Source organism: Cylas formicarius, unplaced genomic scaffold, assembly GCF_029955315.1.
Source record: "Cylas formicarius isolate icCylForm1 unplaced genomic scaffold, icCylForm1.1 PGA_scaffold_8__14_contigs__length_24414737, whole genome shotgun sequence".
In the NCBI taxonomy this organism is placed as follows: domain Eukaryota; kingdom Metazoa; phylum Arthropoda; class Insecta; order Coleoptera; family Brentidae; genus Cylas; species Cylas formicarius.
The window spans coordinates 1,186,439-1,214,431 of NW_026844361.1; the positions used below are offsets into that span (position 1 = coordinate 1,186,439).

Sequence of the window (27,993 nt, forward strand, 5' to 3'; positions counted from 1 at the left end):
CACCGTTGCGGCAAATTTAAAGTTCGAGTTTTGAGATCGGACAAGTCGACTCGATAATCATCTCAGTTAATCGGCACTGGCTAGGAAGTAACGCAGGAAGTTTACGTTCGTAGGAAATGGTTGCTTGGCTTAATCGTCCACCCACTCTCAAAGTTCCAGCATCGTCAAGAAATGGAGATAGTTTCCTGAAATTTTTAGCAAGAGGTTTACCATCCTTAAGAAGACGGAGTTCGTGACTAAAAAATAGGTCTTGCGAGCATCTTACGAAAATTAACAGAGAATGTAAGTCTCGGAAGATGTCAGAAAACCAGTTTCCAATTTATTCGATTTACGCAAGTAATGCACGTAACGTACCAAATAACTCAGCGACCGAACACATTTGTTTAAGGATGAAGAGTTCTCGAGCATGGTGTCTAGAAAATTTGTGGAAACTTGGGTGGTATGGAGGTTTAAGGTGCGAGCCTCTGTCACGTTCTATGGGATTGCAATGCAAAAAGGATGGCCCCGCCCACCATAGAGAACTGTTCACTAACTCGGACGGTAAACAACCACGGGATCCAAGGTCAGCGGGGTTCTCTCTAGATGAGACATAATGCCAACTGGAAGGATTAACTCTTTCCTGAACAAAAGACACCCTGTTACTGACGAAAGTCTTCCAACGGTGCGGAGAGGATCTCAACCAAGCCAGAGTAACCGTGGAATCAGAGTAACAGAAAATATCTGTAACTTCGATATCGGATGACTTAATAGCCGTGGCCACAAATGACACCAAGCGAGCCGCTAACACGGCGGCACATAATTCCAGACGCGGAATTGATACTATTTTCTTGACAGGCGCGACTTTAGATTTAGCCGTTACGAAATGAAGGACGGGTGAGGCTGACGACGTTAAACATCGAAAGTATAACACAGCGCAGTAACCTATTTCGCTAGCGTCGCCAAAGCAGTGAATTTCCAATTTGGACATCTCATTAGGTAAAAGGCGTCTCGCAATATTTAGATTTCCAAGGACAGAAATTTCGGATAGGTACTTCTCCCACCAACGAACCACATCGTTAGAGGGTTTGTCGTCCCAACCGATTTTTTGAGACCAAATTTTTTGAATGATATGCTTAATGAGGAGAGTGACGGGAGATAGAAAGCCTAAGGGGTCGAATATCCGTGCTAAGTTGGACAAAAGGAGTCGCTTTGTGCAACCGGAATCAAAAGCCTTCACTTTAAATCGGAAGGTATCGAATGGAGCATCCTATTCTAATCCTAAAACCCTTAGAGTCGGGGAAGACAGTTTGCTTACAAATTCAAGGGGGTTAATCGCCAGATCGGATGTCAGAATTCCCTCCAATACGGCAGGACTGTTACTGGACTATTTCTTCAACTCGAAACCGCCCGTGTTTAATAATGCGATGAGTTCATCGCGCAAAGCTAAAGTGGTTTGGATCGAACAACAAGAGACGACAATATCGTCAACGTAGGTGTTCCTTTTAAAGGCTTTGGCAGCTAGGGGATATTTATGCCCTTCCTCGACCGCCAATTGGTGCAGACATCGTATTGTGAGGTAAGGTGAACAAGAAAGACCGTACGCGACTCGGTTTATTCGAAAGTCCTTTACAGGCTCGTTAGGCGTGTTGCGCCAAAGAACTCGTTGGTAGTCCGTATGAAGCGGATTAACCAAAATTTGACGATACATTTTGGAAATGTCGGCGGTCAGAATACAACTGAATAAACGAAAATTTAATAATATTGTAGATATATCACTCTGAAGTTTTGGACAGGTGAATAGTTTATCATTGAGGGAAGGCTGGTTGGGAAGGTGTGCGGAACCGTTAAAAACCACCCTTAGTTTACTGGTTAAACTTGCCGGCCTTAAAACACAATGGTGGGATAGATAATAACAGTGAGGGGAAATGAACGAATCGTCTGGAATAGATTCCATGTGATTAAGCGCAATAAATTCGTTCATGAAATCGCGATATTGCGAGTAAATCTCAGGCTGCTTCTGAAGTCTCCGCTCAAGGGAATAAAACCTCTGTAAAGCCAGAGATCGGATATTTGGGAAGATAGGGGCTTCTTCCTTAAAAGGTAAGTGCATCAGGAACTGTCTCTAATTCCCAGAATTTGTCCAACCGTGTCCTCAAGATGACAAAACAACGTAGCGAGTGCAGGCGCTTTGAAATGATTTATTTTCCCCATAAGGACATAGCCGAAGAATATATTAATTGCGTCGGGCTGGTCTTTAGATCCAGAGATGCGTCCGTCCAACAGAATTTTAGAAAAGACGTCGGCACCCAGAAGGAGGTCTATAGGTCCCCTGCGGGAAAATTGGTCATCGGCCAAGTGTAAATTAGTTAAGTGGGACCAGTGACTATGTTTAATATCCAAAGCAGGCTGGTCTTCGCAAATTTTTTTCAGAATTAAAGCGTCAGTGGTTAAAACAGGATATAGTTACTCCACCTAAATCAGCTTGCGAATGCATGGCGCCTAACCCGTTTATACGAACCTCTAGAGGAGACGGTCGTAAACCTAACCGGCTAACTGTTTTTTGAGGTATGAATGACGACATACTTCCTGAATCGAGTAAGCATCGTATCGGCTGGTAGATTCCGCGACCGTCGAGTATTTCGACAAAAGCAGTGGAAAGTAAAACGCTCGAATTGGCTGAAGAAAAACCTGCCGTTACGGTCGATGGATTTATGTGGTCAGAGAGCTTAAGCGAATCATTGTTAGCGGGGGGTGACTGAAATGTGTGATGTTTTTTGTGGCACATATGACAACTCCACGTAGAGGTACAGGTACTAAAACGGTGAGAGCCTAAACAATTTACGCACATTTTTCCCCTTTTAACCAGATTGTAGCGCTCTGCGGGAGATTTTTCCAAAAACTCGCTGCATTTATAAATAAAATGAGAATTTTTACAAACAGGACATTTTGGTGGATTTTCAGTTTGAGCCAGCATTGCTGTAGATTTGGAGAAAATTGGCTTTTTGAGAAAAATTTGCTTTGTTTTAGTTTGAAAATTAATATTGTCCAACGCCAGACAATTTTTACTTAAAAATTGCTTTAATTTAGCATAACTTGGAATAGTACTGTCGTTGTGATGAAGTTCAAATCGTGTAACTAGAGAAACCGTGAGTCTTTTCAGCATCATTTGAACAAGTATAAAATCCCAGTGTTCCGTGGGTAACCCTAGTTTTTGCAAAGCTGCGACATTTTTTGAAAACGTATCTAATAAAGAGCGTAACTCTTTTGAATTATCTGAGGTAAGTTTGGGTGAGCTTTCCAGGTTATTCCATAAATTTGAAGCAATAACTCTCACATTATTGAACCTTTCTTTTAGTAAATCGTAAGCAATTGTGTAATTATCTGCTGTGATATCCAAATGGTCGACAGCGTCCCGAGCGACACCTTTCAAGCAAGAAACTAATAGGTTCAATTTGTCAATCGCTTTTAAGTGGGGGACCGTGTGAATACGCGCATCAAATTGATCGAGAAAACTCCGAAACTCGGTAACTTCTCCGCTAAATGTCGGTAACTCAGGCTTGGGTAAATTTAAATATGCAGAGATGGGCAATTATTCACCCGGTATAGCAACAGATTGCGTCGTCGGCTTCATTAAACGTTGCGTATAAATAGCTTGAATTCTATAATATTGAATATCGAATTTTTTCCGAAAATCATCCTCAATCTTGAATAGTTCATCCGCATTTTCCTTATCACATATGATTGATATAATTTTATTGTGAATTTTATAAAAATTTGTTCGAGTTTCCTCAAGTTCTTTATACATAGCTTCAAGAATGGGATAAAAACTTTCATCTTCGGCATTAACTTTCAGAGCAACATCGTATATTTCGTTCAATTTATGAGTTTCAGTCGACCGGAGTACTTTATTCGAAATCAAAATAATGCGGATTGAAATAATGAATTTATTTTAATTTCTGTAAGAAAGAAATGTTTTGCGTTGCGTAGCTAAGGCTAAAAACTGCCGAATCCGGCTCGAAGGACCAAATAATTTCTTTTCGCGGAGTAACCACCAATATGAAAAGAAAATGGGCGGCGAGCTCGGAAGAGCTTTAAAGTGGACTGTAGGCTTTAAAAATTTAGAAATACTACCGATCGCCAAACGGGCCGCTAAAGAACTTTAAGGTCTCACCTTAAGCGCACGCCTCCGTCTCCTCAGCAGGCCTGCTTCCTCTTTGCTGTAAGTTTTGCTACTCAATTCGCAGAACTTACTGGTGTTACGCCACGGAATCTTTAGAATTAAAGTTCCCTTCGCGGAAAACGCGCAACAGATCTCGCTGCTGCCGCACACGGAATGTTAATGCACTCCCGATCGGCTTGACCCAAAAAAAACTTTAACGGCAATACCGCGGTAAAAAATGTTCCAGCAACTTAAATTTTTATTTGAGTACGCACAAAATTATTTGTCCCAAAAACCCGACTAAACATAAGAAAACTTTCTCTCTTTGCAAATTACCAAAAAATAAAATAATAATAAAAAATTATATATATACAAGGACAGACGTGTGATCTGTCCAAGACGAAAGATTGAACGCATGTCACACAGCATTTTTTTTTATTTTAATTATAAATATCTAAGAGCACCTTTTCTGAGCAATAAAGGAAAACGTCTATACTTCCTGATGGAGGTCTATAAATTCACAAAACTAATAAGCGTTCTTGTACACTCTACTGCTGCGTATTCAAAAAATTTTTTTACTGATAACTTACGTAGGTCACTTCTCGGTTTACACCGCACATAAATAACGCTTCCACCATGTTTTCCATGTTGTCGACAAAAAGCAGTTACCAGGTCGAAGTCATTTATCACTTACTTTTTTAATTCTTCCAGAGTTTCCCTGTTACGCATAACCATTTACACGAATTATATTAACGATTGGACGTTTTGATGAATTATGGAACATTCATCTGCAGAGGGTCTTACCTTTATCAACTTTATCACACTCGTTTAACCGAAAACTTGTACTTAATATTCGGTTCCTTTTATAAAAAATCGTAATAATTTATATTATTTCTAAATGCTTTTAATGTTTTTTCATCTGCGGGGCAAGTTTTGTCTCTGGCAGAGTGGTTCAAGTCATTTATCTTTTCATCATTTAACATTTTCAGTACAATCGCATTGTGTTCTTTTCCACATTTGTGGAAGCATTGTTTCTCAGAGCAGTATTTAGTTACATGGCCAAAGGTTCTGCATTTGAAACATTGTTCCAAATTATAGTATTCTTTTTCCATTCCCTTTTTTCACAAACCAATTTGAGATAGATAGTGGAGCTTGAAGAATCCAATTTTCCTTGGTCGTATTGCGACACTGCTTTTTCTCTATTACTTGGATTTTGTCTCTTGTTCTTGTATAATTTCGTTGTTCAATTTTTCTAGTTCCTCAAGAAAGTCACCATTTGAAAGGTTCTTTTGAATTCCAGTTACCACATGGGGTCATTGGTTTGGAATTCCTTAATTTTCAGATGTTCCTTTTCTTGTACGGCAACTTTTAATTTATTTTGCTGATCTTTGTCAAAATTTTCCTCAATTATAGCGCGACTTTTGGTTTGCTTGTCACTTGTCACAAAATAGTATCGTTTATCTCGTTTTTAAACTATTTTACGAGTTTTCTTATGGTCTGTGATATTTTCAACACGAATAATCGTTGCATGCCTCTTAATGGTTGAACCGCTACCCACGATTCACTTCTTTTGTTGATAATATTCATATCACACTACTGATGTATGTACTATTGTAATTTTTATTTCAATTGTCAGTACGTCTAAACAGTTGTTTTTCAACGGCGTAAAAAATTTAAAGAAAATAAAGAGATCTTTTTTTGTTTTATGGTCTGCAAGCACATTACGAACTTTATTAACAACATTCGCAATTAATTTTTTTCTTGTGTCGAGTGTTGTTGTAACCAAAGTTCGTAATACCCATCTTATCTGCGAAGAAAAAAATATTGTTTGATTAGCGCAGTTCTGAGCAATTTGAACTGAATATAATAAAATTAAAACTAGGTGATATATTTTTTTACGCTCCGGCAAAATTTGGGAATATTTGAGATAGACATTTTTGTTCAATTATTTTTATTACAATGTATAATAGCAAAGTTGTTGATATATACACTTAAATAAATTATTTTCACCTGACAAAAGATCAATCAGACGTGATCAGATAAAGAACTTAATTAATTCTCATCACTGTTCTGACACAAGATGTTTTATGCTTTATACTTGATTTAAAAAAATGTTTTTGCCGAATTGTCTTGTAGTGTCTGGTTATGAAGTTCTTATTTATATGTAATTATTGTACGATGGCTATTAGATTTTTACATCATGCCATGCCCAATTTCTCCGCTAAAATTGGCGCATTAAAGTTATTTTACTATTCTGAACATTAATACCACCGACCAAGCAATTTTCGTAATTGGGCGCTCCCAAAGACTTTCCCGATACCAATTTTGCTCATTATTAGGTAATACGCCGAATAGATCAATTACGATTTTCTGCTGGTAGAACGATGGCGATCCTTAAGGGAAACCGACGTATTCGCGACTACTTCGACTACAATCGTAGCTTCATGAAGGCGTTGCTTTTGGAACCGCCCGGCAGTTCCAAATTCGACGCCATTTACACGTTTTCCGCCATCGTTCATTTTTCCCTGGTATGCATGTCGGTAGTTTTGGAAACGCTAGCCCTATATTTCAGCCCTTATGACGACTTCAGCTCCGCCATGTTGAACATCGGCATACTGTCCCTGCATCTCGTGTCGGTCAACAGGTAATAATTAAAAATTACATGCGAAAATTTGGCGAATGAGCTGGAGAACCCTGCGACCTTTCAAACGTAGCACTTCGATTGCCGTTTGTTACTTTGACATAACAATACGAACGGACTGGCTTAAAAATTAATTCTAGAGTGAAACAGAAGGAAATGACGGAACTAGTCTATTATTTGGTGTTATGTGAATTGATTAGTTGTTGGTTAGTATTCAATAATTATTAAGTCTTGTTCAGCAGTAATTTGTACCTCCAAAAGAAGTAAAGAAGTCAAAGTTCAATTCCGTAGGTATGTTATTTTATTTGATATTCATCGTTGAAGATTAGATTCTTTAATGTCGCTAGCCACCGAAGAGATGATTCGCTACTATTTACAAATCTTTTGGATTCTTCCTGGGACAGTTGTTTATTAATCAAACTTGCTGACATATCGCTAATCATCCATCATTTTTTGGATGACTGATTTCCATATTGGTGAAAGTTAAAGATTTCAATCGCGATTGAAGCTGTTTGGTTGCTTATAGATTTTTATGCATTGTCGGATTTTTCTTTGGTAGAATTGCTTACATGCAAGAATTATAAATTTAACAAATAAGATTTGATGATTGTGTTCGGTAACTGCTGCTGAGTTTATTTTTCGCATTCTTGAGGGTCTTTTATGTTCTTTGAGCCTAGTTGATATTTTTTGCCACGCCTGTCCAATTTATTCTTTGCTGCATATGCATGGAATGCTATAAACTTCTGGCATTTCAAACGGAATTTTGTCTTTAAAGGATCGAAGATCGAAGTGGTAAATCTGGTTTTAACGCTATATTTCCTAGGAACTTTTTATATGTGGTGAGTGATGTTTTGAATGTAAGGAGTGGCACGTGCGGGGTTGCTTTCGGACTCATTGTCTTTGGAGGTAGTGGTGATGTATATTTTGTGATAGAATGACGTAAGATAGGACCTATTGTCAGCACCATTGGGTCTCCAATATATTCTTTAGAAAAATATCTTGCTTCTATATTAAAACCCTTTACATGGAAAACTGGTAGCTTCATATTTAATTTCTTTCATTCCATTGAACAATTAAAAATCATTACAACAGATCATATTTTTGTGTCTTTTAGAAACTGTAGAGACTCTGCTCTACATGATTTTTAAATCTAGATTAATGGTGTGAGTCTGGAGAGTAAAAAAGTAGTAAAAGTAGTAAAAAAATAGTAAATACCTAGGAATAACTTATGACTGTAACATAACATGGGAAGTTAATATGGCCAACACAATTAAAAAACAAATGTTTTTTATAGACTCAAGGAAACACTAACAAGAAAGCAGTTTCTACAAGATTATTATGACTTTTTCAATAGTGTATGCAGTCATAGGCTGGGGAAGTATCTACAGTTCATCGTTTGACCCGTTGGATCTACTTCAGATGCGTATTCTTAAAATTATTTAAGTAGATAGAGCACTGAGTATCAAACAATAGTTTGTAGTGAATTCTATAGTGTATCAATATAGTAAATCAAAAAATGGATATACACAAAATCAAATGAACACTCATAATAGTATTACTTTACCGTGACATCAGTTGGCTATTGGACAAAGTGTGTATTATACAGTAAAATATTTTAATAAATTAACTGATTAAATAAAAAATCTCAATGTCGACAAAAGTGCTTAAAAAAAGTTAAAGAAAACAGAAGTGTTGCATTTTAATAAATAAAATGTAAAAATGAATTTTATTTACTACTTGTCCAAAAATCATCTTTGATCCGTCAAGGCAAAATTCCGTTTGAGATACTGCAGCAGAGTTTACAATATTTTTTACATATGCCGAAATGAATACATTCGAGAGACGGGTCGACAAATACCAACTAGAATCAAAAAACATAAAAGGCTCTAAAGACTACGATAAATAAACTCACCGCCAGATAGCGAACACATTCATCAAACCAGCCATCAAATCTTATTCGATCAAACGAAGATTCTTGCATGAATTGAAGAACAAAACTAATAATACCCTTCCAGAACGTGAGCCACGTTAACAAAATTAACAACTTTTTCTTAAACTACATTACAAGTAACTAACCAAAACTTACCTAAACCAAACGTTTAATTTTTTTAACAATACTGTTGTCAGCAGGGAAGTTTTTAACTTTAATCTAGCTAGTGTGGAGGAGATCTGTGATATAATGTAAAATATAAAAACTAAGGCCTCAACTGCGGATAAAATTAATAGAACCTTATTTATTACCTTGGTGTTGTCCTGTAGGAGCATTATTAGTGAGTATATTTTGTCTTCTTATTTTCCAGACGTAAAAATGCACATGTTGCTCCATTGCCGAAAGTAAAGAAATCGACTGAGTACTCTGCGATGTATCAGTGTTTTACCCACTCTCTCTCATGTCTTAGAAAAAATTTTAGAAAAGCAGTTGAGAGTATCCCTAGATGGAAATAATGTTTTGCCGTTCAGACAATCGGGATTTAGATGACGGGAGCAAGGTGACGTCTGTTAACGTTAGATTTTAGTAAAGCATTTGATATTATTAATCATGAAATTATGTACGCTATTTTATATTATATTGGAATGAGTGATAAATCTCGTCAGCTCATTTTGTTCCTTTGGTGCGACAGAACTGTACAAGTGGTTTATAATGGCCGGAAATCTGATACACTAAATGTTCAAATCGGAGTTCCACAGGGAAGCATTTTGAGTCCTTCGCTGTTCACAAATGTTTAAAATACTCTAAATGTCACCTTTATGCTGATGACATCCATCTCTATCATTCTTTTAATGATGGAGACGACAGAGGAGATAATTAATTATTACTGGAACACGTTTTTTGGTATAACCATTAAAATTAAATCCGAATTAATCATCGCTTATGCTCGTTTGTAACAACCAGCAGATAATCATGTACGGCGGAATATTGAAATTAAAATTAATAAACCAACCTTACCATTTGTAAGTTCCTGCAAAAGTCTGGGCTTAACTCTACACTCAAAACTAAACCTCCGGGAACATTTGACAAGTAGGCTCAGAACTTGTTAAACGTTAATCTATAGTCCACGTCATGGTTTGTCTCGCGATATAAAAAAAACCTTGCGCTATCGCAACTGAATCATTGTATTAGTATATAAAAAAAATCCTTGTGCTATTATAACTGAATCATTGTATTAATCTATATATGCCCTGCCTCGATACTGTTGAAAAATATAGCCTTCAGAAAGTGCAGATTCATGTCTTAGACTGGTATAAAAAGTGAGTCGCAGAGACCACCTTACCCAAAAAAATCTGGTTAGCTTAGTATGTTTAACAGATCTAGGCTCCAAGCCGAAACCTTTTTATACAAAATTATTAAGTATAAAACACCGCCTTACCTTTACAACAAAGTTTGTTTTAGAAATGATATACATCATTTAAACTTTTATAAGTTCACTATACACGGGTTTTCGCAATCACATTTCACATTTTGGAATAGAATAAAGAAACAAATATTATTTGAGCAGTAACTACACTGTCAAACATTACACCCCCGGCCTCCAACCCTAACGGTCCCGTTTGTATTTCGCTTCTCTTTTTTTTTCTTCCTTTTTTTCATGCAGTTTTAATTTTTAATTTTTATTATGTCAGCGCCTTGTGTTAATTTTCTTGGTTTTAAATTAAGGCTTCACCAGTGTCTGGTTGTCCAGATGTCTGTTTTCACGACCATTGCAAACCTTCGGTTCTGTAGGTATGTGATTTATTATATATTTATCAATATAGTTAAACAATAAAGTTATTATTATTATTATTCAATTCTTCTACAAACAATATTATCCGCGACACCAATATGGGAATCAGTCATCTGAGACAATTTTCATGTCTCGCCTCTCAAACAATAAATAAGCACGTATACAATAGATTGGCAGCCCGAGTCAGTTAAGCTCTGAAGAAACTAACAGAATAGTTAGCGAAACGTGAGCAGGAGGATTCCAGAAGATTTGTAAATATTATTACAAAAGCATGCGGAAGTTTCTTTGGAAAATTGGATAATCTGGTGCCGCTTTCAGGGTTCTGGGATGGTTCATCGTGAGGAAAAAGTTCCACGCGATAGTGGACGTCGTCAAGAGATCCAGCTTTCTCGAAAACTGGTATTAACACGCGCGACCATGAACGACGCGAGCTATCAGTACTTTTCAGGGACGACTTGCGACGTTTCAAGACCGAGAAAATGGCGGCCGCCAAAATTAGGTCCCTCCTGCTCTCCGGTTGCTACGGCCTCTACGTTTTCCTCAACATCACCCTTTCTTATTACTTCAACTACCATGAGCGGACGTATGAAAAGTTCAATCCGGCTCTCAACAAGACTTCCGTGTACAGAAAGTATGTGTACCCCTTATGGTACCCATTCGATACGTCCTTGTCGGACGGATACTACATGGTAGGGTTCCTCTACCAACCGTACGCGTTCTACTCGTTGGTGGCCAGCTTTTGTTGTGAGTATAGAGCGGAACTATATTCTTCTACCACCCGAAATTGTACAGCACGGTCTATTAGAATGACCTTGTGTACTAACATACGTGAGAACGAAATGTTTTCGGTCGTATGGATCGCTATACTAAGATTCAGAACCTTTCTTAGAAATGAATATAAGACATAATATTGTATTTCATAAAAAAAGTCTAAAAGTTAACCATCAAAGTTACATAGAAATAATTACATAACCAAAGTTAAATAAGTGAAATAATGGTCAGGCCTCAATTTAACAGCGAAAATATAATAATAAACAATTTCATAGAATTTATTTGAAAGCGTAGATACACATAATTCTAAAGAAAAGAAAAGAGAAGAAATGGAGGGGGAAGGAAAGGAAAGGAAAGGGACACATGTTTTGTAGAAGAGCTTAATATTAGTGCGTACGTAACAACTGCTTTTTGAAATTATTCCTAAACGTCGAGTTGGACTGATTAATATCAAAATTAGTAATAGAGTTAATGCAAATGGCTATATTATATGGCCGAACAGGTCCGTACTTTGCTTAGAAATTCATTACTTGGGGTTTTGTTAGGAGAGATACTAAACAATGTTTAAATCTAAAATAAAATTACAAATTATTTTTATTACCTACTTAAATTACTTAAAATTATTCACATAATATATTAGTATTACTATAGCTATCATCGTCTGTTCTAATTATTATTTGTATGCCCTAGATTTTTTGCATAATTATCACAGACATATTCCTTTTGTAGGTTTGTAGGTTGGTATAATCTTCGTGAAAATAAATGTCGTTATTATACATGTAGTTTTGGATTGTTGCTTTTGTGTCACACGAGGAAGGGGTTTCAGTTAACTGTCTACTGTGATATCTTGCATTCTCCATTACAATTACACTATTAGGAGGAATGTTCGAAACTAGTTTGCTTTTAAACCAACTTTCAAATAAATCAGCAGTGGGGTCTTTATGATAATCCAGAGAAGAATCTTTAATATTTTTCGCAGACAGAGAAAGTCCATTTGGAATCCAACCAGCATGCAAAATAGTTATCCTTTTACTTCTTTTTGATGGCGCGTTTGTTTTACACTTATCAGTTGAGTTAATCCAACCCTTTTCCGGGGTATCATAAGTGTCGAACCAGGTTTCATCCAAGTAAATAATTAGCCTTTGTTGTGCTCTGTAAATCCAAATTTTTTCTAGATATTGCAGTCGCCATTTCCGAATTCTAAAAGATTCCATTAAAACTTGCCTTTTGTCATTTTTTTTTTAATCTAAAACCCATGTGTCGAGTACACTTCCATAAGGTAGTTCTGCCACATTTAACACCGGTTTCATCTTTTTCAAACCTCCTAATTAAGATACCTAATGTAGGCACGCTTTGTTCCTCGTATAACTGGTAAATTTTACGCCGTATTATATCTTGATAACTTTCATCTACACTCGAGAAAATGTCAGCATCGCTTCTTTTTTTCTTCCCTGAAATGGGATTATTCACAATTTTCCATACAGTTGATGCTGGAATGGTCGTCAATGTGGCCGTTTCTTCTAAAGATGCTTGCTTCGTGGCACCACGTTCAATGAGAGTCAAATAAACATTGTTTATAACTTCCTTAATCTCATGTTTTCTACATTTGGGCGGGAGCATCTCCTGAGATACATTAGACTCGCACATATTTTGCATAATTCGCACACGATGTATTACACACGAAATAAGAATGATTATTAATATACTTAAAGTAAGTAATGTACCAAACCAAAGAATATTAAACACGGGTAGGTATAAAATTATTTTCTATTGCGGACCGCAATTTAACATGAATTTAAATTCCGAAACTTTAGGTAATAATCTTGTTGCATTGTATGTTAATGACCACCCTCGGATAATCCCATTCAAAAGCAATTGGTCACTTTCTTATATCTATGGACAGACCATACCTTTTTATGCTCTAGAATTAAAGTAGAGTACTTGGTTAATGCGCATTAAAAAATTGTCATAGTAGGCCTATTAACACTTGTCGCTCATCTTTTACTCTAGGCGTTTGAGTAATGCTTGTTTTGATTGGCAATTAATCCATATTTCAAATTATCAAATTGTTAAAGTCATAAATAAAAGCTAGTGATATGTCAAACAGAGAGAAATATACATTCGTCTCTTTTTTGAACTTATTGCACATACGCACCAAAACAACTTTGTTTTCAAAGTTCAACTTTGCTGGATGTTTAACAAATGGGTGAAAAAGGTATTTCTGATATTCACCTAAAACTGAAGTTTACGATATTCTGTATAATATATCTTAAAATGGTTTGCCTCTATTGGCCACCTTTAAGAAGTATATTAAAAGTTTCTAAATTAGTTTTTAACTAATACAAATAACATTGCTTATTTCTTCGGTTTTATGCTTATTCGCTTTATCATAAAATGTTCATAATAATAATCCGACATTACACGTTTTAAAACTCGTCTTACCTATTATAAGGGGTGTTAAGTTGCAATAAAACAACGATGGATTATTCGATTGACATGAATTTTATTTATCCGAAAGACAATCTTGTGGCATTACATTTTAAATATGATTTCTGGCATATGACCGCCACGGATGGCGCGGATGTAGTCCAATCTGGACATCCAATTTTCGATGACTTTTTCCAACATTTGTGGCCGTATATCGGCAATAACACGGCGAATGTTGTCTTCCAAATGGTCAAGCGTTTGTGGCTTATCCGCATAGACCAATGACTTTACATAGCCCCACAGAAAGTAGTCTAGCGGTGTTAAATCACAAGATCTTGGAGGCCAATTCACAGGTCCAAAACGTGAAATTAGGCGGTCACCAAACTTGTCTTTCAATAAATCGATTGCGGCACGAGCTGTGTGACATATTGCGCCGTCTTGTTGAAACCACATCTCCTGGACATCATGGTTATTCAATTGAGGAATGAAAGAGTTAGCCCATAAAGCAGACCAGACAGTCAGTTTTTCTGGATGTAACGGTATTTCCACATACACTTGAGGATTAGCTTCGCTCCAAATGCGGCAGTTTTGTTTGTTGACGTAGCCATTCAACCAGAGGTGCGCTTCATCGCTAAACAAAATTCGCTTATGAAAATTGGGAACAACGGCAATCTCGTTTTGAGCCCATTCGACGAATTTACGCCTTACTTGATGATTGTTTGGCTTCAATTCTTGTACGAGTTGGATTTTGTAAGCACGTAAACCAAGATCCTTCCGCAAAATCTTCCATAAAGTGGATGGACACAGATCCAATTCCTGTGCTCGATGGCGGATGTACTCATTTGGGTCTTCCTCGATGCTACGCTCTACAGCAGCAATAGCTTCTTCTGTACGCACCGTATGGCATCTCAGGGGATGCGAGTTATCCATAAGAGTAAACGTGGTGCGAAAACATTCCATGGTTAATCGAATTAACTGCTCTGATGGACGATTTTGTCAACGATAAAATGGACGTAGTGCGCGATACGTATTCCGCACAGAACCATTATTTTCAAAATAAAATTGCACTATTTGCAAGCGCTGTTCAGGCGTGAGTCTATTCATGATGAATTGCCAAGCCAAACTGAGAATAAATCACTTGACAGCTATTAAATCGGTCGCCATTTTGAACAGCAATGCCAACTTAAAGTTCTATACATCGAAAAAAAATACCCATTATAAAGGTTTTGATACATATTTTTTATATGTTTTGTAGAATATTTAAATAAGCTACACATTTAAAAAATAATATCACATAGCGGTTAATTCAGTTCAAATTGATTTTTTGTGTTTATTTAAAATTAATGAATTTGGAGAAGAGTCTTGGAATTCAAGTGTAGAAACTAGATATGTGCGAAAATCAATTTCTGATGAGTAGGTAATGTTTTTTTTGGGGAATGCCAAATATTTAACTCTGATTATTTTTTTTGTAACAAAATAAAGACTTTGTTAGTTTTGGTTTTAGATCACAAATCAGCTTCTCTTCAATTTAACTCGTCAAGAACTTTTTACCATTTTACGCGAAAATAGCAAGATATCGCTTATTTCCACTACGTGCCTTGAAGACTATTTTACTAGCAGATTTGATAATCAAAATCTAGAAAATTATAAGTTGTTCGAATCATCAGTTTCGATTTAAATTAAACATTTAAAACGTGTCAAATAACATACATAAAATTCATTTTTACATATACACAAGGCCCGCAAAATTCAAGATCTTGTGTGCCACGATATTAATAGAAGAGCTTTTAGTTTAGAAACCAACATGTCAAATTAACCAAACCAATGAAATAAAAAATAATTGTCTTGGTAACCAAAAAAGTTCAAGCAGTTTTTCACTTTGTCGTCATTAAAATTAAAATTATTCTTACAATCTCCAATAATTTCTAATCAAATTTGATTTATTCGTTTTTTCTATCCGATGTACGGTTTTCTCTTAAAAAAATAAAAACATCTTTCCTTAATATGACTAAAGAAAAAATTAAGAGATCAAATCTGCTCATAAATGATGTAAATGAATGTAAATGTTTTTTTTAAGGAAACCAGTAGCGTGCCACCGACTGTCTATGAACAAATAATATTTTGGTTTGGCACAGGTTATATCGAGAATATTTTTTTGAAAAACAAAATATCTATCTAAAACAAAATATTCAGTTTTAAATTCCCAACTAGCAATCTTAAACAATATTTTTGGACACGCCGAATTCTATCCGAGTCGACCTTATCCAGGCATGGGACGTAGGCTACGTCAGCAACATTGAAGCGACCAAGCACGAGAGAATCCGTTAGTAGTATTTTTTGAGTTTTCGATAGAAAATGTCTACGGGGAAAAACTTTTTTCAGATTTGCATAGACGCGTGGAATACATTTATTAACGTGAGGCTTAAAGTTGAATTCAAAAGTAAACCCAAGTTCACATGATGTATATGGAATATCGTTACTCCTAGTGTTAATTTTTATATCTTTATTAAGGCTGAATTGAGTTATTTGAGTTAATTTAATAGGTTTTGTTTTTGCGAAACAAGCAATCAAGTGAGATCCTCGTTTTTCGGCTAAGTCAACTTCATTCGTGTTAAAAAGAATATACAGTTGCGTGTCGTCCGCATAAAAGCGGTCCCAAAATTGAACCTTGAGGCACGCCAAATATCTGCGTTTCCACGGTCGAAGCACCGCTGTCCGCCTCCACAAGTTTTTAGTTAGTTTACTGCGGTGCAACGTCAAATCTAAGAAATTTATTTTGTTTTGTTCTTCCATTTCGACTTTAAATTGTAATTTATGGTTAAATTTATTGAAGGATCTTATAATGATTTGATTTTGTTTTTTGGGACCACAGTAATACAGTATACAGTATACAATACCTAGCGCCGCAGTAAAAATAGTATAAAAACGAGTTGGTATACTAAAGAAAGAAAATCTACTAGGTACCTACATTTTGAATCGAACCACCCCATGGCCCAAAAAAAATCTGTTGTAATAGGTCTGGCAGATAGGGCAATTATGCTGTCCGATCCTGAATTTAGAAAGGATGCGTTAGAAAGAGCCAGGCACGCACTTAAACAAAACTGATACCCGGAAAATCTAGTAGACAAAATTTTTCAAATTTCAAAACAATAAAACAAAATATATACCGTTACCATACATTGCAGGCCTATCCGAAGCCATTCAAGGTATTGTAAAGGAACATGACGTCAAAATAGGTCACAATATGCAAAAACAATTTTTCTCTAAAATTAAAGCAAAAATACGAGATGAAAAAAGAAGTAACGTAGTTTATGAAATTCCATGTTCGGGTTGCGATAGTGTGTACATTGGACAAACGAGTCAGTATCTCAAAAATAGAATAAATGGGCACAAATTTGACAAAACCAACAAAACAGCTATTCATAACTAAACATTCATTCGATTTTCAAAATGTAAGGATACTGAAAACAGAGCCTAATACTAAAAAAAGAGAATTCTGCGAATCGATAGAAATTAAAAAAAAACACAAAAATCCGACTTTAAAACCGACACAAAAGGCCTTAGTAAAATTTACCATACAATTCTGATTTAAATATAAAATATAAACTAAAAACTAAATAAGTAAGGGTAGCTGGTATAAAATTAGATCTAAAATAAAAAATGAAATAAATGAATAACATCGCCGGGGAAAAAAACGTACTTTCGTAGTTCTGCTTCGCATGCCAATTGATCTCAGTCCGCACGATAGATTCGCAGACACGCGCATGCAAATTGTTATTGTCAATATTTACACCATTTATATTTCTGTTTTACAATTTTATATCTACAGTTTTATTTCTACTATTTTAAATCGTGTCGTCGTGTGTTGTATCTAAATGTTTTTATTTCTACATCGATTTTAAAATTAGGGTAAGTTTTATTGTTATATATATATATATATATATATATATATATATATATATATATATATATATATATATATATATATATATATATATATATATATATATATATATATATATATATATATAATTTTTCATGCTTTGTATTGGTTTCGGATAAATAGAGCTTACTGTTGTCTATATTTGTTTTTTATACTAATAATTAACTAACTAATTAACTAACAAACTAACTAATACAGAACACGAACAATTTAAAACATAGGAGAACCTAGTGAAAAAGTTTCAAAACATTTGTCAAAATGTGCTTTAAAAATAGCTTTCAGAACTAACAACACAATAGGAAAATATTTAAAAAACAATTAAACAAAATGTCCAAAATCCCAAAAATTAGGTGTCTACAGGTTGAAATATGCTTTTTGTCCTAAAATTTATATTGGACAAACAGGTATATTCTTCAAGAAACGCATTAACGAACATAAAAGAGCGTTTAAAAACAATAGTCTAGATTCTAATTATGCTACGCACTTAAACACAGAGAAACACATTTTTGACGACAATTTTGATATTTTACATGCAGCCACAAAAAGTAGAAAATTAAATTTATTGGAAACCATGGAGATTAACAAAATGAGAGATTCAAATTCAAAAAATTAAGGATCAATTAGATTTAAAATCCTCTCCTTTATTGAACTTACATTCTCACAACAACATTAATTAAGTTTTTATGGTCACTTTTCGGTATACATAGTAGCAGGTAGTTTGCAAATTATACATTTGTTAAAGACACATAATTTCGTGAAAACCTGAACTTTTAGTTCTTATTTATTTTGATAAATGGATTTTTATCAAGTAAAAGCCTCCTCAGTTCAATTTTTGTAAAATATTTTAATGAATTGAAAAATGTTCTTAAGAAAAGTTAGCAATGTTGGTGTTACAATCGAATAAATAAAATGTAAAAATTAAATTCAAGATATCTGAGACTTTTTTCAATTTTGTAACATTATAAAAAAGATTAATATATCATCGGCGAGGTTCAACTCACAAGTAGTGCAAAGTTATGCCAACCTATGTACGGGCAGTATTTTCAGGTCCTTTACTGTAAAAATATTTTTTTATGTAAAAGGAATTTTTGATAATAAATATTATTATTTATTATTATTACTTACCAAGAATTTATTATTTTTGTAATAAAAGGGAGGATTCTATTAGTACAGAATAATACACAGCAATATCATATCTATATTTAATTGATTAGTTCCGGTAGCTAAAGGTTTGATGAACAGCAGGTGTTCTCTCTCTGAAACAGTATAAAACAAGAAGGTGGAACAAAGTTCTTTATCGGTGGAAATGTTTTTATTTACATTTTAAAAATCTTTATTTATTTTGTTGAGATTGTTGAAATTATCTGATAAAAGATTAAACTTATTTTTAGAGTGTATAACTAAATTATTTAATTGATTTAATTAAACAAAATCAATATTTTATCTTCTTCAACTGCCTCTCCATTTTCGTGTCGGGTCGTAAATACTAGTCCCAATTTTTCTTAGCCGGACGATATCCACGCCAGGGTCTTGTTTCTCTATCTTTTACAGGCATCGATTGTCACGTGCTTAACACAATTCTGCACTTAAAATGTCAAGTGGAAGTGGTAGGGCGCGCGTTCAACATGGTGGACGGCGCAGTTGGAGACGATAGGAACTCGCAATGCAGAATAAAAGAGATTCGCGTCGTGCAGTGTATACAGGAGCTTCAAATGATTTATAGGTGATGAAATATGATAAAGTTTTCATACCCCTGGTATAAGACGGTACCTCTGTACAAGGTATCCCATTTTGGACACTTTTATGGGGTATCTCAGTTATTTTTTTTAAGATGGAGAGTCCAGGTTTGCGCGACACTATACTACTTTTAATGAAATTAAGGACACCGTCAACAAAATTATCATCCAAAACTATTTTTTTAATAAAACACCCTGTATATTATTTTTTACATTAACTGAAAATCAATTAAGCTTTTCAAAAGTATATATTAGTATGAAGTGGTTTTGAAAATTAAACTCAAAATCCAATTTTTTAAATTTTCTACTTTATTTGTAGCAACAGTCCATAGTAAATCAACTAAATCAACTAAAAATAAGCAGTTACTACTATACAAGAAACTCTTTACTTCATTTCGAAAAAACAGGATCAAAATACATATTTTTTTAAATAATACTGTCTTAATAATAGGATAAATATCATGTTATTATAATGTTACGTACTACTACTACGATTCATCTATCAGGAACAAAAACGCAAATGTGTCAACAATCTACGATACTGTCAGTTTTTAATTATATTTTTATTACCTATCCATTTATTTTCAATGTCAATGTTTAAAAATTCTGAAAAATATGATATGTTGGTATGTTTTACACACTGCCATGGAAATGCGAACGAAGCTTCGGAATTATGTTACCACAGGTAGGGTTTTTAAAAGAATACAGTCCAGATATATTTGATCTTTTAAAAATAAATCTAGTTAGGCACGAATCGTTTATTCAACTACGTCTTAAAAATTATTTGAAAGAGAATAGGGATCGCAGAGAAATAAATGAATTAGGTTACATAGAAGCAACGCGGTCATCATCTTGCAAACACATAGAACAAGCAGAATTAAAAAAAAAAATACAAATACCATCCATACAAGTTTAAGAGTGTTTTGCCGCTGGTATTTTTTGGGAGACTTGTCGTATGGTCCGACGAATGTTACTTTTCAAGTTCGCGACTTTTTAATAGCTATAGCCGACAGAAAACCACCATTTCATTTGTGAAAGATCCTAACAAGGACGCTTTGGAGTTGGGGTGTGGTATTATATTTTTGGGCAACGAATAGCCCACTTTATTTATGAAGGAGGTCTTACATCACAGCCAATTTCTACCAAGACATTCTTGGGGAAGTCATTCCAGAATTACTAGTATGTTATAATGATATATACGTTAAGCAAGATGGTGCCCCAATTAACTAACTAACTAACTCTGGACTTTTAAGAATATTTTTAGATGACAACTGATAATGGATTATAATAAGTTGAAAATTATTACAAATAGTAGTTCATAAAGTATAAAACACATTTAAATAATTGAATTCAAATTATTATGTTTCTTGTATGGTAATAATTGTTTACTTGAATATTGTTTTTAATGGATTAATCATGTATCTCTAAAACCAAGAGGGCCATGATAATTTTGTTGACAGCATCTTTAATCTCACAAAAATTTGTCTTAAAAAATAACTGAGATACCTGATTAAAGTGCCCAAAATGAGATATCTGGAGCTTCTTGTGCGAATTTGTTTTTTTTTTCATAAAATAAAACCAAACACGTATTTCTTACAAAAATAAAAACAATATAAATGAATACACTTATAAAAACAAGTAAAATTCTAACTCAGTCAGATCATTTAGTCTATTCTGCGTTTCCAATTTCCTGAGTTTTCTTCAAGAAGGTATCTGATGTAGTTAGCATTTTATGTTCTATTAGAAGTTGTCGATAGGTGAATATATCATCTACAACTTGCTTTTGAACTTCTGTCAAAATATGGATAATTTTCAACAAATTGGTCTATAATTTCAGTTATAGTGGTCACTTTTTACAAACGCCTTCCTCCTCTAAACTGGTTTGTATGGCTAATTCCACTATTTCATCCATATTGACAGAGTGTCAAATGTCTTCGCTCTTAATTCAATCCGACCCAATGTTCTCCTTTCAAGGTATTACAAAAAGTTTTTCCAAAATTCTCTTATTGATTGCTTCCCTTCTACGTCTGTTTTTTTTAAACAGCCGTTTAAATTTTCACCGTATGTTGGTTTAAAAATTGTGACCAAGTTAGAAGAAGTTTGGTTTGCATGATGGAAGAAAAGGTGGAGACAAGAAGAAACGTTTAAAAGGAAAGGGAGATCTGTCAGACAAACAGTTAGTTCAGTGCAAGATGACCCTTTCCAAAGCGCGAAAAACGCAACTCACTCACTCTTCAACAGAAGCAAGCACGGCTTATTTTCGCTCTTAAGCGCAAGAACACCAGTTTTGGGATTTTTCTAATGAAAAAATCTTCCAGTCTACTAACTAACCAAAGCTAACCAACCAGCATTTTAACCCTCGGACGAATGGGCTGAGGGAAGATTTGTTGGTCAAACTTAAGCTGAACGTTATGGTGCCCAGTGTGAAACAGCTTTATCCGGAAAATAATTATATTTTCCAACCAGACATCTGTTTTGTCGACACTGCAAACATCGTTACACAATGACTCCAAAATGCCTACTTTAAAACATTTAAAAGGAGCTATGGAAAGGTAATCAGAAAGTATGGGAACAATTGTCGTTTGAATAAAACTTTCCTTTCATGGCCATGAGCCCAAGAATTCAAGCTGTGATAAATGCGGATGGAGATTGCACAAAATATTAAATTCGTTCCAAGTGTTTTTTGTTGTAATGTTGACAATAATCCTTTACCTAAACCTAATTATTTTGAAGTTGTTTATTTTAAAAATAAGAAGATGAATCTGTTTAGTTTAGACATTTTTAATGATAAAACTTACGACAAATACCAACTGTAGACAATAACATTGAACAAATTACTGAATATTCTAATATCTTTATTATGTAGGCCTAATATGTCTCTTATTGCTTAAAATAATTTTCTGTTAAAACAGTTGGGAGAGTTTGTGGTAATAAAAATAGATAATACATTTTCCTGTAGTTATGAAGTGACTCACGCAATGGCAATGCGATAGAAATAGAAGCACGCATATAATTAATTACTGTATCGAAACAAACTATTTTCCGGATAAATGGAAAATATCAATAGGGAAAGCGTTATCTAAACTTTCTAATCCAATGACATATAGTAAATAAGCAAAAGCAAAAAACCTACTAAAGAATATTGAAAATGAGTACTGTTCTTGGGCCGTTAGATTTCTCGAAGGCTTCCGATACATTCAACCATAAAATTCTAATATATAAGCTAATATATTATGGATTTTCTAATGAACCTTTTACTTTAATGTCATGAGAAATAAATAATAGAAAACAAATAATATCCTCAAAAAGTTTGTTTTGTAGTATGTAGTATGACAACAAAATATAAAGCGGAATTTTCAAACCGTATCAGGTTTTTATGAAACTAGGTGTGCATATTTGGAATCCTTGCGTACAATTTTGGAGAATCCCCGGGTACTACAATGGGCCGCTATGATTTATTGGCCCAAATGTGTTGACCAAATGTTGGGCTAGCATCTGTCTGTGTTGTGCGATTTAAGCAGATAAAAACAACATTAGCAAATAGCATTATTGTAGTCATGGCCATTTATGAAGAAATTTGACTTTATGTTAAGGTCGCTATGCATTTGAAATGAGCGAAATGCATGACCATTTCGATCTAGTACAAAAAAACTTCTGGACAAATATTTCTCTGGCCTAAAATTATATGATATTAAGGCATTATCTTATAGTTTTGTCACAATATCCAATGATTTTGAGGAAATTACCGTATTTTTTCAGCTAAAGTTACATGAACTTAAAGCAAGGCCTTCACTTTTATCATAACATCATAAATACTTTTATGCAAGATCATCAAAAATTGGTTTAAGATAATTTTTTTAATTTTAAAAAAGACATTATGTTATTTGCTTAAAATATAAGATTTTTGGAATAACGCTACAAATTTTCCTAAAAGCATTTTACGTTCTTTCAAATTTAGTTCAAATTTAAAATTTAAATAGCCATTCATTGAAGAAAATTCGGGATCTCAAATAAAACACATTTGAAACAAAATATAGTTACATATATTTAAAAAATAACAGAGATTTCTTATCCAACACAAAATTTTCTCGCAAAACTTTTGTAAAATAAATAGAATGGAAGGTATTACCCACTACAATATTGAAAAGATATTTAAAATAGCTTTTTGGGCAATATACACCTACCTACAAAGTTACATTTCAAATGTTTGTTCAGACAAATTTCCCCATAAATCTGTAAATATAGGACTGCAAATCTGTTTTGATAAAATATACAAAGAAGAATACGGCAAATTATGACTTTAGCGTATATAGCAGGGGTGGGCAAATACTTTAAAGCGCGGGCCAAAATAAAATTTTCAAAATGTCTCCCGGGCCGGAGGACTATACGGCGTATGCTTTGCACAAGCGGATGTTTTGGATGGAGTTTTTTCCCTGCCCATTTTTTTTTTTTTTTGACAAAAACACTAAATATCATTTCAATTTGAATAAAATATGTCACGTAATTTTTATAGAAATATTATTATAAATAAATAGCTATTAGATAAACCAGTCAATGAAAGATTTTATTTTGTTACTTATTTATGTCTTAACGATACAAATTATTTTATATTGACACATAGTTATTACAATTTAACATTTATATTGCATTTCGTAAATATAATAGTAAATAGAATTCAAAAAAGAAAAGAAAAACATCAAACGTTAAAATAAATATTTAAAGTTAATGCGAAACGTGAAATCTCGAATGTTCATCTGACATTATTTCTTCAAAATTGGGTTCCAAATCACTTGTAGCAATCCTTAATACCGAGCGTAGATTTTCGGCAGTAATTTGTGATCGATATTTATTTTTCGTGGAGACCATTAAAGAAAAAGTTCTTTCACAAATATATGTCGAACCAAATAAAACAAGGTATTTTTGAACATAGTTCAAAAAATGTTTGAAATGTTCGTTATTCAAAGCGCCATAGAAAGCACTCAATTCGTTTGAGTGAAAATTTTCTTTTAGTAAATTATTTGATTGTAAGTCAATTAGTTCTAGTTGAATTTCAACAGGAGCTTCTTGCACATCGAAATTGAAAGGTTGGCTAATTAATGATAAAGGTTTTTCAATAGCTTTGAAATCTTGAAATCTTCTTTGGAATTCAGAATGCAGGTCTTGTGTTATTGCACTATATTTAAAAAAATCTGTATTTTTCAATGATTCTCGCCGTGCTTGCAATGAGGGGAAATGATTTAATAATGTATTATTAAAGTTTTCAGCAAATAAATTGAGTTTTGTCATAAATGCTTTGACGTTTGAGTACAGATTGAAAGCGAATTGGTTTTTCCCTTGTAGATTTATATTTAGTTCATTCAAATATTTTACGATATATACTGAAAACGAGAAATCGTTTAGCCAAGCCTTATTTTGCAATTCAGGAAAATCATGTAGTTTTTCTTTTATCGACAAGAAGGATACTATTTCATCAAGCAAATATTGAAATCTGTCCAAAACTTTACCAATGCTACGCCATCTCACTTCAGTGTAATAAGGAATTTCGTAGAAGTCACTTTCAATTACTTTCAAAAATTCAACAAACTGTCGATGATTTACGGCACGTCCTCGGATAAAATTCACAACTTTGGTCACAACAGTAACGACGTGATTCAATTTCAAAACTTTTCTGCATAGCACTTCTTGGTGCAAAAATAATATATCGTGTTCTGGTTGTAACTCTTTTACTTTGTCGGGAATTCGTTTAAGTAAGCCTACATTTTTCCCTGTTAAACTAGGACAACCATCCGTAGTGACGCTTACTATTTTATTCCAAGTTAAACTTACTTTAACTAAACACTCTTCAACAGCGAGAAAGAAGTCTTCACCAGTAGTTGTATCTTTCATTGGATGCACACTAAGAAGTTCCTCGCTAATTTCACATTTCTTGTTAATGCCGCGAATGTATCAGTAATATCGCAGGACTCATCTAAAACCAGAGAACAATAGGAAAAATCAGCAATTTTTGTTCTTAGCTAGTCAAGTAAGTTTCCTGAAATATTTTCAATCCGTCGTACTATTGTTCTTCTCGAAAGGCTTACATTTTCAAAAATATGTTTCTTTTCAGGACAACATATCTCCGACACTTGTACCATGCATTGTTTAACAAATTCTGCTTCAGAAAACGGCTTACAGAACTTAGCAATTTTGTGTGCGACAACATAACTTACTTTTGTGGTAGATTTCTTTATATTACTTTGTTTGGTAAAAATATTTTGTTGCTTATTCAAGTTTTTTGCTACAGTTTGAAGTTCTTTTAAAGAAAGTGATGCATATTTTGGATGTTTTGTTGTAAAGTGACTGTTTAAATTGTATTCTTTGAAAACAGCAATTGTTTCCTGACAAACTAAACAAATTGCTTTCTTATTAATGTTTGTAAAAAGATATTTTACCGTCCAAGCTTCATTGAACTTTCTGCACTCCAAATCAACTTTTCTTTTTTAGATTGACTCATTTACAAAGGTCTACAAATAAATAATTTAATTAATACAATAAAATAAAACCAATGTTTTAAAATTTTACTTACAAAAAGTTCACTTTTTCAATTTTATGTTTGCAAACTAATATTAGACTCGAACAAAAAAGAGTTTGCGATCAGTGCTAAATCAAAATTAACAATACGCGTGGTGCGACCTGTCGTCCCTCGAAAAGTGAGAGGAGTGCAGCATATGCCGTCCACACATGCATTTCGAACCTAGCGCGATCTCCTTTGTGTTCGACGAAAAAACCGCCCTGAGAGCGATCGTCGCGACCGACCCGCATGAGAATCGCGCGAGGATTGTTTCAAGCTCGCGACATCGTCCACACTAGTGTAGTCAGCCGACCGCCCATTTTATTACGCCTATTACATATACAGTACGCACACTAATAATGTTGATGTCAACAAAACCTCATAAAAGAGTTTAAAAAAATTTGGGTGCGGAATTTTTCAACGGGCCGGATAAAATTAGCAAAAGGGCCGGATCCGGCCCGCGGGCCGGCTTTTGCCCACCCATGGTATATAGTATAATTGTTATTATAATGGGTACTTACTTCATTTTCCTTCCTTTATTTCCTTATTTAAGTAAGTCAAGTATTCAAGGAGTCTTTTTGTCTTTTTAACTTGATTGTGCCTCCAATATTTTGGCATATGTCTTGGCATGTGTATTCTGCTCTATTTTTTTTATTTGGGTTTTGTTTGTTTTATTATATGCCTCTAAGGCAGCGTAATCTATGTTTTATAAGCTGTTCACTTTCAATTTTCTGTGTACAAACAGTACAATATAGGATAGGCCAAAACTGAAATCGTTTGTCAATCTAGGTCTTTTAGTTAAAACATGAAAACAAAACATTAAATACATAAAATTATTAAAAACCGGTAAATAAAATTCAGCGCGACGACATGACCTCAAAGTCAATTGCTGCTAGACTTCAATCGCAAATAATGATACAAAAGCCCTTTTGGTACAGAAAAGCCGTAATTCTTCAAATGAAAATATTGAAAATCACCTTGCTGTTCAAATTTTTAATTCGTTAATATTTTTACATTTAACATGAGACATTGCCATAAAAATATCAATTTTCTTGTGAGAAGGAGGAATTTTCTTTCAAAAACCTGAAATAATGACACAATGAGAAACTTTGTTGTGGAGATATAAGAATTTCTTTCTAAACCTTGGTAGTTTTTGAACTTAGGTGCTTCGAAAGGACGTTAAAATAAATAAGGAAATATCTGAATTAGGATGGTATCGAATTATTAGAAGTAGAAAAGAGATTTTGATTTTTGTTTACCCCGATTTTAAATATGAATTAAAACCATACAAATGCACCGACACTTCACCTTGTAGGTTATTTCTTGTTTATATTTATAGAGAAATTAATATTATTGTGTTAAAAATATGTTTTCAAGAATTCCTGGAAAATTCAAATTTTAGGGCAGCTCGTCGAATCGAAGACCTGCAGTCGACCCAATTCTTAATTCAAAACGGCCTCGCCGTGTTCATTATGTGCGCCAACAGTTTCCGAGTAACGTCGTCGATGATCAAGGTCGACCTCGAAGCGGAATCAATCTTTCTTTCCACCATGATCTTCGTAGTCATGGCGGAGGTGTTTAACACTTGCTGGTACTGCTACGGCTTCACGCTGGAACTGCTGAACCTGCCCGCACGCATCTACGAAATGGACTGGCTTAGTTATCCCGTACCTTTGAGGAAAAAACTGCTGTTTTGTTCAGCAAGGCTGCAATTTCCCTTTTATTTCACTCTCGGCAAGTGGACTTTCGTCACTATGGGCATGTACATCACGGTAATCCGGGGTCGAGCTAGTGCGAATCTCTGTTAACAGTTGCCGTTTTAGATTCTAAAAATGTCGTATTCCTTTTACACGGTGATATGGAGAACCGCTCCCGAATAACGCTGATGCCGATCGTCGATTTAACCGGATGCTTATGGGCAGAACTAAAATAAAAGCCACTTTTCGCACGCTGACTTGCATTTTGTTTCGCATTTCCCCCTCCACCGAGATATTTTGATGTCATATCGAACTGTCAGCGGCCATATTGGTTGTGGAACCTCGCGTCGAACACCAATAACAACATG

General features: G+C 34.4%; 1 protein-coding gene across 1 annotated transcript; it reads left to right on the forward strand.

Annotated features, from left to right (window-relative positions):
• Window positions 1-1,115: 1,115 nt before the first annotated feature.
• LOC132706408 (odorant receptor Or2-like) lies at window positions 1,116-27,862 on the forward strand. The gene is made up of 8 exons (XM_060677739.1): window positions 1,116-1,468; window positions 2,238-2,336; window positions 6,519-6,782; window positions 10,820-10,900; window positions 10,950-11,245; window positions 19,194-19,365; window positions 27,331-27,700; window positions 27,752-27,862. The coding sequence occupies exons 1-8, from the start codon at window positions 1,116-1,118 to the stop codon at window positions 27,806-27,808; spliced, it is 1,692 nt and encodes a 563-aa protein (XP_060533722.1). The 3' UTR covers window positions 27,809-27,862.
• The last annotated feature ends 131 nt before the right edge of the window (window positions 27,863-27,993 follow it).